The 13,557-nt window shown below is 36.3% G+C and overlaps 2 protein-coding genes across 2 annotated transcripts; one reads left to right on the top strand and one right to left on the bottom strand.

Annotated features, from left to right (window-relative positions):
• Positions 1–1,336: 1,336 nt before the first annotated feature.
• Positions 1,337–4,591, top strand: LOC126818455 (serine--tRNA ligase, cytoplasmic). Its single transcript, XM_050545876.2, has one exon. The coding sequence runs from the start codon at positions 1,433–1,435 to the stop codon at positions 2,948–2,950; it is 1,518 nt and encodes a 505-aa protein (XP_050401833.2). The 5' UTR covers positions 1,337–1,432; the 3' UTR covers positions 2,951–4,591.
• A 4,144-nt stretch (positions 4,592–8,735) lies between these two features.
• On the bottom strand, positions 8,736–13,543 carry LOC126818458 (ATP-dependent Clp protease proteolytic subunit, mitochondrial). Its single transcript, XM_050545881.2, has 6 exons — positions 13,454–13,543; positions 12,725–12,886; positions 11,252–11,348; positions 9,831–10,018; positions 9,271–9,376; positions 8,736–8,896 (listed from the first exon to the last, which is right to left on the bottom strand). Exons 1-6 carry the CDS (start codon positions 13,472–13,474, stop codon positions 8,784–8,786), a joined length of 687 nt encoding a protein of 228 aa, XP_050401838.1. The 5' UTR covers positions 13,475–13,543; the 3' UTR covers positions 8,736–8,783.
• Positions 13,544–13,557: the final 14 nt, after the last annotated feature.

Below are 13,557 nucleotides of genomic sequence, written 5' to 3'. Positions count from 1 at the left end.
CACGACCCACACAACAGTATAACTGGGCAGTTCACTATAACCGTGAATATGATAGTGCTGAGACAGTATAAGAAAACTGAGACAGTATAAGAAAACAGACGAAGAGAAGAATGATGTTATAACGGAATCGTGCGCCGCAGTCGCGAAAAAATTTCAGATATATGTAACCGAGCTTTTAATTTTTCGGGACTGGGCCTGAAAATTTTAGTCATTGTCATGGCAAATGGAACCAAATTCTCGCCAACGAGAGGATAAGAAATGAGACAGAATCTTGTGGCCTATCTGTCAATTTCGCCTGTTTTGTAATTGTTTATTTACCTCATTAATTCATTTAGTCTGAGACCGACTGCGGTGAGTACTTTTTTTGAGACCGACTAAGTTTTTGCCATGGGGGAAAATCATTTCATAGAACAACATACTCACAACAGAATAAGCGTGACAAACATTTTTTCAAACATGACAAGCAGACATGGTTATTTTATACTATAGTTTTGTGTGACGTATGCAATTTAGACTCACGGATTCACGCAAATACATAGTATTTGGGATCTATTCTGGCATTGTTTGTTTACCTCATTAATTCATTGAGTCGCCAATGCATAATTTTGAGACCGACTGCATAAATGAGTGACTGCACTTTTTTTGAGACCGACTTTTTTTCTCCATAGGGGAAATTTTGTTTATAAACCAACATACTCACAACAGAATAAGAGTGAAACACAACATATTTTCAAACATGATAAGTTGACAAGGTTATTTTATACTAAAGTTTTGCATGAATAGCGTGAGGTATGCAGTGAGCACTTATTTTGATACCGTCGACTGTTCTTATTTTGCGACCGACTGCACTGATTTTGCGACCGACTATTTTTCTTCCTGGGGGGGTGTACCCCCCCCCCCCACACACACACACATTTACGCCCGAGACGGGCGTACGCTATACAGTGTGCTATGAGGGAATTTGTTCCCGGACTACAGCGGAGCTGCGGTCTACTCTTAAATTTCCGGGTCCATAGATTCACCCATAATATCCCAAAAGATTCAAAGATTATCCTAAGAAATGTCGAAGGGGCCACCGCGGTGTGAAAGAAAATAAACTGTTCTGTTTGATTTGGCTAGTTTGTTCTTAAAAACGTTTGGATGCCTTTTGTTGTTTACTATGATCGTATTATATCTATGCTCTGACAGAAACACGTTTTTGCTCAATTCTAATAGCTGCAAATGGTGTACATGTACGGTCGGTTCTAGCAACAACACCTTTGTAGAAGGAACATGGGACGTTTTTGTATTTTATCCCTTTCCAAGCACTAGCAGTGAGTATTTTTTGACCCGGAAGTGGTCTTACTTGTCTGATGCAAGAAGCTCGTAAACCGGTACACGTTGTGTCTTTTTTTAGTTTTCTCATATTAATATTGTAGTTATTTGAAGAAAAATGGTGTTAGATATAGAGCGATTCCGTGCTGAAAAGGGTGGTGACCCAGCTAAAGTCAGAGAAAATCAAGCCAAACGATTCAAAGATGTCACATTGGTGGATAAAGTTGTTGAACGAGATGCATTATGGCGAAAGTTAAGATTTAGAGCAGATGAACTCAACAAACAGAAGAATGCTTGCAGCAAGGTGATAGGTGAAAAAATGAAGAAAAAGGAACCAGTTGGTGATGATGACACTGTTCCTGCCGAAATAACTGAAATGCTGACAGATCAGACGAAGTCTTCGTTCATTGACAAAATAAAAGAATTGACAGTTACACAGATAAAGAAAATTCGAGTTCTGATCGATGAACACATGAAAAAGAATGATGCCGATCTACAAGAAATTAGCACACAGCGAACAGATGCGCTTAAAGAGATTGGAAACATGTTACATGAGTCTGTTATCGTTAGCAATAATGAAGAAGAAAATGGAATAGAGCGCACATATGGAGACCTTGATACCAAGAAACAGTACTCCCATGTTGATTTAGTTGTAATGGTGGATGGAGTCGAGACAGAAAGGGGATGCGTTGTGGCAGGTGGACGTGGCTATTATCTCAAAGGTCCACTTGTATTCCTGGAACAAGCCCTCATTAACCATGCATTAACCTCTTTATATAGCCAAGGCTATGAAGCTCTATACACACCGTTCTTTATGAGAAAAGAAGTCATGCAAGAAGTTGCTCAACTCTCACAGTTCGATGACGAATTGTACAAGGTTTTAGGAAAAGGAAGTGAAAAAAAAGAAGATGGAAGTGTAGATGAAAAATATTTGATTGCCACATCGGAACAGCCTATTGCTGCCTATCATAGAGATGAATGGATCCCTACTGAGTCCTTACCTATTAAATATGCTGGATACTCAACTTGTTTTCGACAAGAGGTCGGATCCCACGGTCGAGACACGAGAGGAATTTTCCGTGTTCATCAGTTTGAGAAAATTGAACAATTTTGTATTACCTCCCCCCATGACAATAAATCCTGGGAAATGTTTGATGATATGATTAATAATGCTGAGGAATTTACAAAATCATTAGGTATTCCTTACCGCGTGGTCAATATAGTTTCTGGAGAGTTGAATAATGCTGCAGCAAAGAAATTAGATTTAGAAGCATGGTTTCCTGGATCAGGTGCTTTCCGAGAATTAGTATCCTGTTCAAATTGTACAGATTATCAATCCAGAAGATTACGGATAAGATATGGACAAACAAAAAAGATGAATCAAGAAGTTGATTTTGTTCACATGTTAAATGCTACCATGTGTGCTACCACTCGAGTGATCTGTGCTATTCTGGAAAACTTCCAAACAGAAGAAGGCGTAATGGTTCCAGAAGTTCTTCAGAAGTTTATGCCACAACAAATTAAAGAATTAATTCCTTTTGTTAAACCAGCACCAATAGACGAGCTGGAGAATAAAAAACAGAAGAAAAGTAAAGACAAATTAGCAGAGGGTGTCAATAAAATGAATATAAATTAAACTGTGATCTAATAACTATGTATAAAATATTATTTATTATAATGTACATCATAATAATACAATATGAATGAACATCTACTTACATTGAACATCTAGATTTTTAAGCAATTATTTAATTAGTGAACGCCTGATCACAATGTCACCATAAAAGTGTGTTGTTATCACTCCCATTTTTCCATTACTAAATCTTCTGCCATGTGTCTACCACTTGGATAAGCTGTATTACATATACAGTGAAAATCCTGGTTTCTAAAAGAAAATATAGGTGGACAGATTCTGTGATCACTATGACCAAATTCTGGAATCTGTCTCCGGCTTACATTCCAGGCACTTTTTTAGAAAAATATTGTTGTTCAGACTCGAGCTTTAATCACTTTGAATTAGGGTTGCAACGATGAATCGATGAACCGCGATGTTTTAAAAATACACGATGCACGATACAATCAGTGGCTGTATCGTGGTTATCCAAATAATAATTTCACAAAAATAGACTGATATTTCTTTAAATGCGTATTTATGAGCAAAATAACTTTTTTTACTTTCAGCGGGTGTTAAGGCGTTTCAGACACATGAAGTGGCTTATTATAGCTATTTCATCAAAATTAAAATAAGTCTGGTTAAGCAAGTCGTGCTGGAAATTAAGTTACGTAAAAATTACACACTTGAATAATGTGGAAAAAAACAACATAATAATAATATATATTTATATATATATATATAGGTCTATATACGTCTGTAATATGCGATTTGTGATAATATTACTGTATAAGAATGGCGATTTGTACATACTGCATACATTGATCTGCACATTTTCAATGTATATTAATATTTGATATTAAAATCTTTGTAATGTTATTTCCTTTGCTGTTCCATAATCTATGACTGACCTTACACCGAGAAAACTTTTCATTGGGTGAAATTATTGTGGCAATACGAGCCAGCCAGCTAATATTTTTTCATATTGAATTCACCAAATTCAAGTTGCATGATTGACAAAAGCAATATTGAGATCGAAATCCCCCATACCAAGTATATAAGTCACAAGTCAAGTATGGGAGTTTTTAGGATTTCCCATTACGCATGACAGTAATGAAATCCGGTCAGTTGACCGAGAAAACACCACATTTAAAGTAAATCATAAAAGTAGGCCTTTGAGTTGTCACACTGAAAGATTGTCAAAATTTAACAGCATTTTTTAAAATTTATTTCCTACATCACGATATCAATTGTATCGTAGACTATGAATTGTGATGGCGCATCGTATCATTGCAGCCCTACTTTAAATGATCTTAAATCATATTATATGTAATATTCAGTAAGGGCATTTCAATATTTATCACTTTTGAGTATATTTATTGCTCCTATTATAATAATTTTTAATAAATTATTAATTTTTCAGAACAACACTTTAAAGTTTAAAGGCACAATTTGTCAATTACATAATACTCAAAGCAACTTGTAAGTGGGGGTGTTGTGTTTGTGACCAGCATTTTAGAATGTAAATTGCTTGTTAATCATGATGGTTATGTTACACTCTACATGTAAGCTTAATATTATGAATTGTATTATGCTTTATATACATATGTGACTGTCATTAAAGGATTTACAGTAAAATAACTGTAGTCCAACTTACAAAAACCAGTTTAATTTTTCTTCTTATTATTATTTGATATCTAAATTTTAGCCCGTTTACAAACAAGCCAACAGTGAGGCTGATGTCCTCCGCCGAAATCTCCCAAAATAAATAGATGACACATATTCAGGGCTGTCGGTAATTTTTCACGGTTGATTAGCAGCACTGCTAATCAAAAAGTCCAATTTTGCCAAATTTGATTAGCAAATTTAAAAATTGATGAGCAGTTTTTCAGTTTCAACATAAAACACCTAAATAACAAGATATTACTTTAGTTCATAACAAATATGATTAGATTCCATTCTTACTAATCTTAGATTTTTTTAGGACTGCCACAAGTACTTGTGACAGTTTGTGAATGTGATGTAGACATTTAGTTAGGTCTTATGTCTGAAGCCAATTCTAAACAGTGACTTCCGAAGCCCCAATCATTTTAATTGTTATTTTTTGTACGTTAGAAATCTTCGTTAGAAAACAATTTCGTCTGCTTTTTATCGTGTATTGCCTTTCTTGTTCAATCGGGCGCACCTCGATTGACTAGACACACGTGATATTTTACGGGAATTTTTACTTTGATTTATCATTTTACAATACGTTAACATTTATTTTTTTATATTTTATTTACAATACGTAGAGGATACACTGGATTTATTTCTTTCAAAATATAATACAATTACTTGATGTCTCGCAACGTGAGTGGTACTACTTGATTCCCTGTTTCCGGTTTAATAGTCCCTATTCATAGAGTTATGTCCCTGTATTATATAGTACCGTATAATGAATTGTGTCTGGGTAGTTCGAGAAGAAAATGTCACACGGAGAATTCAGTTTTGTTTATAAAATTTTATTCAACATTTTATACTCGTTGAAATTGTTGAGAAAGCTTTCTAGTCTTCAAATGTGGATTATCCTTGTGTCAATATCCAAAATGACAGGCATATTAATGATTCGCAGTTACTGCGAATCAAAAACTTTAGATTTTAATTTTTGATTAGCAACGGACAAAATATGTATCGCAAATTGCGCTGCGATACTGGTTGTCGGCAGCCCTGCACATATTAATTAATCGCACAATTATTTTTTTCAAAAGTATCAAGCAATCAAACTGATATCAACTATACACTAAGTTACATCACTCTTTATCAGATAGAATCAAAGTTATCTTGTCCCAAAGCATCGACCAATGAAATTGCTTAGCTCTGTTTAGCTTTAGCTCGAAATGTTAATCATTGAACTCTGTCAAGACATTCACCTAATGAACATTCTACCCCAAAAGCAGAGTTATGTTCCAAAGTCTTGACCAATCAAATTGCTTCTCATCATCAAACTTAGTCAAGGTAATGATATAATGAATCTATACTCGGAGTTTCATCACTCTCATTTAATTAAAACCAAAGTTATTGCCCCCAAAGCATCAACCAATCAGATTGCTTATCTCTGCTTACCCTAAGCAGAAAATGCTCATCTTCGAACTCCAAGACATTCGCCTAATAAACACCTGCACCAAGTCTGAACGTTCTAGCTCAATTAGAAGGAAAGTTATTGTGTTCCACAGTCTCGGCCAATCAAATTACTTATCACTCTGCTTACCCTGAGCAGAAAATGCTCATTATCAAACTTAGTCAAGGTAATGATGTAATGAAACTATACACCAAATTTCATCACTCTCACTTAATTAGAACTAAAGTTATGGTGTCCCAACGCATCAACCAATCAAATTGCTTATCTCTGCTTACCCTAAGCAAAAAATGCTCATCTTCGAACTCCATCAAGGCATTTGCCTAAAAAAAAACACCTACACCAAGTTTGAACATTCTAGCTCAATTAGAAAGAGTTATTGTGTCCCAAAAAGTGTGACAGGCGGACAGACAGACACTCTTGAACATCAATCAACTTCTTTCTCTTGTTTCAGTGGGGTTCCATGTTCATATACTATTCAAAAAAAGTAGGGGATATTTGATTTTTAAGTGTTATTAAAGTCACCTAATGAAACTGACGAAGAAACAAATGACAAAATGAAATGAAGTTCACATTCATCGATTTATTCCAAATGATCGTTAGACTAAGTAAGGCACAGACTGACCATTATAAGGGTAAAATGATACCCGGGGTCAAACAGCAAAGTTACCACAGCATCACAACCAAGTCAGTAACGGGTAAATCCTCCTCTGTTTGCCAAACAAGCATTGATCCGACGTGGCATACTCCTAATGAGACGTCTAAGGTCATTTTGGTCCAGATTGTCCCATTCCTGTTGCAACGCAGCAACAAGTTCTTGGACATTGGCAGGACGTTGTTGACGTTGACGTAACCTCTGTCCAAGCATGTCCCAGACATGCTCGATGGGGGAGAGGTCGGGACTCAGTGCTGGCCAAGGTAATGTGGTGATGTTCTGTTGTTGGAGGTAACCTGTAACGATCCTGGCCCTGTGACATCTTGCGTTGTCATCCTGGAAGATGAAACGGCGGCCATGACGTCGTGCGAACGGCACAACATGGACTGCCAAGATGTTGTCCCGGTAGTACTGGCCTGTAACACGCCCTGCAACAACATGTAAAGCCGTTCTTCCAGCAACAGTGATGCCTCCCCACACCATAACAGAACCACCCCCAAATCGATCATGTCTGATGACGTTAACGTCTTGGAAGCGCTCGTTTCGACGATGCCACACCCTCCTACGTCTGTCCAAAAAATCAACAGTGAACCTTGACTCATCTGAAAACATCACATTGCTCCAGCGTCGATTATCCCAGTGTTGACGATCCCTACACCAACGACGTCTTGCCTGAATGTGATGATCTCTCAAACAAGGGATCACGCGAGGACGTCGGGCGCGAAGGTGACCCCTATGCAGTCGATTCCGAATCGTCTGGCCACTCACTCTCACACCAGTGTCTGTTTGAAGACGAGCGCTGATCTGATTTGCTGTGATGACACGATTTCTCAAGGCCAAGGTACGGATAAATCGATCCTGGGCTTGAGTTGTCGCCCTTGGTCGACCTGAGCGTGGTCTGTCCTGTACAGATTGTGTATCACGGTATCTGGACCATAGCCTGCTTATGACAGACTGAGAAACATTCATCGTCCGCGCCACAACCGCCTGTGTTGTGCCGATCTGTAGCATGCCAAGGGCACGTAACCTTTCATTTTGGGTAAGCCGACGCATATCAAAATTTGTTTTCTGGTCACTAAAACAATTAAACTGATGTTTCCACCCTGGAATTCAATGCCACAATGACTGTAACATTCAAAGTCAGAGTCGTGCAAATCTTGGGTTGGACCCCCATGATGATCCCAAGCATAACCTGCATTTCATGCGGTAGCTATTGGTGCGTTTGGGCGTCACATGTAACTGGAAATGTTTCTTCTGTTAGGTTCTATAGTGACTTTTTTCGTAGTCATTTGCATATTTTAGTATTATGCCCCCAAAATCAAATATCCCCTACTTTTTTTGAATAGTATAATTAGTTAGTTAAAAAATGTAATCAATTGCTGTTTCACATCCTACTTTTCTTCAAAAACTGGGCTAATGAAAGATGGTCATGTCATACATTATGCAATGTGCTGTGAGGGAAATTTAACGTGCAAGCCAACATGTACAAAGGGGGAAATCCAGAGGATGAACACTACTGAGTTGACCTAGTGTATATAATTTTTATACAGCCACATATTAAGTTTCTGTGGAGTTTCAGGTGAGGTGCTTGACCAGCAATCAGCCTTTGCCAGAATAAACCAGTCTCTGAGACGCATGCTCAGTAATAACTTCCCTCTAAACTTTTTGGTATTCTTTTGTTGTTCTCCAGAGTGTAATACCTGGTAGGTTATTGCTGTGTGGTTATTACTGCCTAACAAAGTTTATAAATGACATGTGTGACTGAATTTCAACTGAATTCTCACTTATGAATAGCCGAACAATCTCAATAGCCCTATCTCTTCACATGCTAAGACTAGCTGTTACCTTTCACTTGGACAAACAGTTGTCTGCCAAACTTGTGGTTGACAGGATAGAATGTCTAAATGAACCTTTATTATTGTTTTATTGTAAGCTGCTTGATCACTTTCAATTTTATTTTTCATGAATGTCTAGTAGGTTAGAAAGGTTGTCAAGATGACCCTATTAACACTGCAGGAACATGACTCTAAAACAAAACATATTTTTAAATATTGCAATTTATTTAACAAAAATATTAATATAAAATTTCAAGATTTATTTAATTCCTCTGAACTGGGTGGATGTTGTAATACTGTATCTATTAATCCATATTCTTTGGCTTCGTGTGGATTCATAAACCTATCACGTTCCATATTTTGTTCTGAAAAGAAATAATCAGATGAGGTGGAAATTTAAAGTGAAATAGATATTCTCACCCACATATATTTCAGGTGGTTGTTGGAAATTTATCAGTATTGTAAAGATCAAGTCTGTAAAGTAATAAAACTAGTCAACTTTATGTTGTTTCAAATCTAAGACTACCTATGCTGGTGGAATAATGTTTAAAGGGAAATGGTCACTATCACCAAGTATTCCATCTGCTTTACCGGAAAGAATTGCGCTCTACAAATTCATATTTGGCATTGATGAGTTAAAGCTGGACATCGAACAAACTAATCTCAGCTCACAGTAACCTTTAACCCCTCTGTTCCATACTGACCAAAGAGCACACTTTAGATTATATTTTCAACTTACGTATTGTTTCTAAGGGCTGATTGGTGTGTTTAACATATATACCATTAAGTTGTTTCTTTAACTTTAATATTTCTTCTGCCTGTATTTGTATATCTGTTGCCTGGCCCTAGAATAATTTTATAACATGGTAAAAATTAATTTACGAAAACATTTCCCTTCCAGAGTGCAATGGGTAGAACACTGATCGGCCAAAAGCGAGGTCACTTCTTCCAAGCTCATATCACATAGAAAAACAAAACAGTCCTGATAGTTTCAAGATTTACTTTTTATAGTGCTAGCCCCTATTTCTTATCATTGTTGTAAAATTACAAATTTACATGGCAGAAAAAAAGATTTCATAACGAGAAACAGTTACCACTGGAGAAAAAACACTTATTAATTAAGCCTACAGTACTGCAGTGACTTTTGTTGTCCATCACCAATCTTTACTTGACCTGGGCAAGCAGGCAACTGCTCACATCAAGCCCTGTTAGTATTGCTATCGATACCTGTTTTCAAAAGTTAAAATATATGATGATGGAATTTTAAATAGGAACAGATTAAGAAAAAGAAAAAGTTACCGCTGCTTGTCCTGAGGGTTGGTGGATCATGATCCTAGCATTAGGTAATGAATATCTCATATCTTTTGTTCCAGCACATAATAACAGCGATCCCATACTACAAGCCTGACCTACACACCATGTTGATATAGGGGGCTGTACATACTGCATTGTGTCATATATACCTAAACCTGCTGTAACTGAGCCACCTAAAATATACAAACACATGTATTCAAGAACCAAGTTACTAGTTTGTAGTAGATGTACAATAGTCAAAAAAGCAGTTTTAGATCTGACAGGTATCAGAGAGAGAGAGAGAAGGGGTTTAACGTCCACTCGACACAAACTAGGTCATTTCGGGACTAACATATGGTTTAATTTTATTTCAATAATTCACTTGCGCGTAGGGGTCTTTAGCAGTGGGAGGAAACCGGAGGACCCAGAGAAAACCCACGAGGTTGGACAGGCGATGACAGGTATCAACCATACATAATATAATAGATGTTTGTAGTGGACATTCCAAAGTGATCTCAGAAGCTGTGAAATGGGTAATGTGAATATTTGAAAGATTATGTTATTTAAGGTATTAAAAACAGCGAAAGTATTGTTCGTCTCCAAACAGTATTTACATTGTAGCCATTTTGATAGCCTCATTTGTCACGCAATTAGTTTTTCTGCAATATTCTGCGTAATAAATTTAGGAGATCGGTTTAAACTCGAATGATATTGTTACGCAGTTAGGTATTGGGTGTTAATCGGACTATTGACCAGTCAGAATTTGGAACAGATATTTGCTTTCATTACAGCAGGTCAGGTGATCGATCCCTGCATTGGCCGAGAAAGTTCATCCAGATTTTCCGGCGTGGTTCCCCCTTCTCAGTGATGCAGGACGGAGGGCCTGACAAGGACAGCTGTCTAGTCCTTCGGATGAGACGAAAAACCGAGGTCCCGTGTATACATTAGAATGCACGTAAAAGATCCCTTGGCAGTTGGCGGCGATAGTGCCGCTGCCCGGGCAAAATTTCCCTCATAGCACACTGTATGGCGTATGCCCGTCTTCATTAGCCAAGCATAGGAGCAGAACAGTAGGACATTAAACCCTATTTCATTTCATTTCATTACAGCAGTATTAAGTGGAATTAGGTCTATTCAAACGAAACACTGTGAGGAGTATGCACGAAAATCTGTCAAAAGAACTGGAAATTTCCTTAAAAAAAAACAACATTCATTTTTTGTTTAACCTGGCTCCTTCCTATGCATGACATCCATCGCTACTTACAGCAAATTGAAACAACAAGCGACAAAAAGTCAAGCATTCAGAATGACAAAAGATGAAACCTTTCTTTTTTAGGTGAATGTTTTACAAAATTTAAACACATTTTACCAGGTGAATTGTGCAATACAATTAATACAATAATTACAAATTGTTACCAGAATTTTACCTGGACTGTTAATATACATATGTATTGGTTTTTTGTTACTTTCTGATTGAAGAAATAATAACTGTGCTATAACTCCACTCGATAACCCATCATCAATCTGAAAAAAACCCAAATAAATTTCCTTATTTCCGTTATATCACAGGCGATAATCCAATCCAGGAAGTTATGGTCCTATGCACAAATATCGAAAGGAAGCTCGATCTTTGGGATATAAACATAGATTTTAAGTTTCATCAATATCAGATAAAAATTGTGACCTCTAGATGGTCTAAAACCTTGGTATTACATACTTTTAGACTATTTGCGTACATGGAGCAGGCATTTTTGGTTTTATTTTCACCATCATTATGGTGTAAAACAGTGATATATTTAAAAGTTTTGTTTTTTTTTCAAATCGGATAAAAATTGTGACCTAGAGGAACAAAAAGCTTAAAAACGTGATTTTTTGTACAAGCATGGGCCATAATCCAGGAAGTTACAGTCTGATATGCACGAATACTGAAAGGAACCAAGAGATCTTTGGGTTATAGACATGTATTTCAAGTTTCATCTAAATTGGATAAAAATTGTGACCTTGAGAGTGTAAATATGCTTAAAACTTGATTTTTCGTACACTCAGGGGCCATAATCCATGAAGTTATGGTCCGATACATGCCTATATATAAAGGAATCAAGATCTTTTGGAGATAAATCTATATTTCAAGTTTCGTCAAAACTGGATAAAACGTAGAGTACTCACAAACAAATTGTGGACGAATGAACAGCAGTCGTTATTCTTTCTAATTCAGAGGAGAGCCATAAAAAGCTCCCCTCAATCAACGAATTGAAAATATTGCTCCCCTCAAAAAACTCTCCCAGTTTTGATAAGAGTGATTTAGAAATTAAGGAGAGTGATCTGATATTAAGGAGAGTGGTTAGTTACGGTATGTGCATGGGAAATGGTTCTAAGATCAATAACTGCATGTAATGGGGTCATTCCTGGTTTAATAAATGATAATAAACCCCCAATGACTATGTAAAGGAGAGCGATTTTCAGTTTTAAGGGGAGGGAAAAAAAACTTCCATCGGTCCACGTTCAGGTGAGCGGAAGGCGCTCGAGAGCGATCGCTAACCTTAAAAAACAATGACTGGAACAGGGTTGACGACAATAGGCCTATACATTTACATGAAAATGTGGGCATAAAATAAGTTTTGGACTTTGGTTTACCATTTATTTAAATGTAAATTATTGCACCTGCAACCATATAGAATTGTCATTTATAGAAACCCATGATTGTGTGTGAAGAGTTGGGATGCTTGCCTGCACTGGTTTGTTTTCTAGGCATTCCCAGATTTCCTCTCACTCCAAAACAGCCATGTGCAAATAAAATAATTAAATAAAATTTCATATGTTAGTCCCAAAATTGTTGAGCAGATGTTATGTATAGTCTACACCATTCAGCATCTCTTAAAATATGCTTTGTTTATACTTACGACTCCCATAACACAGATAATTCTTTCTTTAAGCAACCTTGAATAAATATCATAAGCTCTCTCACCATGTCTTGTTTGTTCTATTACCATAGGTATAAAGTTACGTACAGCTGATTTATGTAGACATCTTTTAAATGTTGACAGTGAAGCCGAGGTTAAAGTCTGTAAAAATTAGATTTGAATAAGCATTTTTTATAATTTATAATATATAAAAGAAAGTTTGTTTGTGTGTTCGTTAGGAAACCAAACAGTTGAAATTATATAATTTAAAATAACTTCATAATAATAGGAGCTCTAAAATTATGACATATCATATGACTGTGACACAATAATAATAATAATTTATAGGCTTATAAAAATGTCAATTGAAAGTGTGACACATAAATAAAAAAATTTAAAAAAGGCATTACCACTTATCAACAATACCGGTACATGTAATTAATTTTTAATAATATTAGCTTTTAAAAAATAACCCTTTGTAGGGCCTAGACTCAACTTTAGATTTACTATTTAGAGCAAAGAGCTTTTTTGAGATGAGTGTGTGTAAATAAAATAAAGTATAAAGTGGATGATGGAATCTTTAATCTTACATAAAATTATGATAAAAATAAAATATTGCATGTCAATCATTTTCCGGTCCTTTAGGACACGGCAGGACTACTTCTGAAGTAAACTCTTGCAAATTTAATACTTAGTTGTCTACAATTATTGAACTTTACCGGTACTTACAATTTTTCTTAAGAAATCCATGCTTAGGTCCAGAAATTACTTTTTGTTCAGTCGATAAAAAGTCATGAACTTGGGTTATCTACCCATGGGAGGTAACTCACAAT

Source organism: Patella vulgata, chromosome 4, assembly GCF_932274485.2.
Source record: "Patella vulgata chromosome 4, xgPatVulg1.2, whole genome shotgun sequence".
NCBI classification, from domain to species: Eukaryota; Metazoa; Mollusca; class Gastropoda; family Patellidae; genus Patella; species Patella vulgata.
This window is presented reverse-complemented; position numbering and strand designations above follow the sequence as displayed.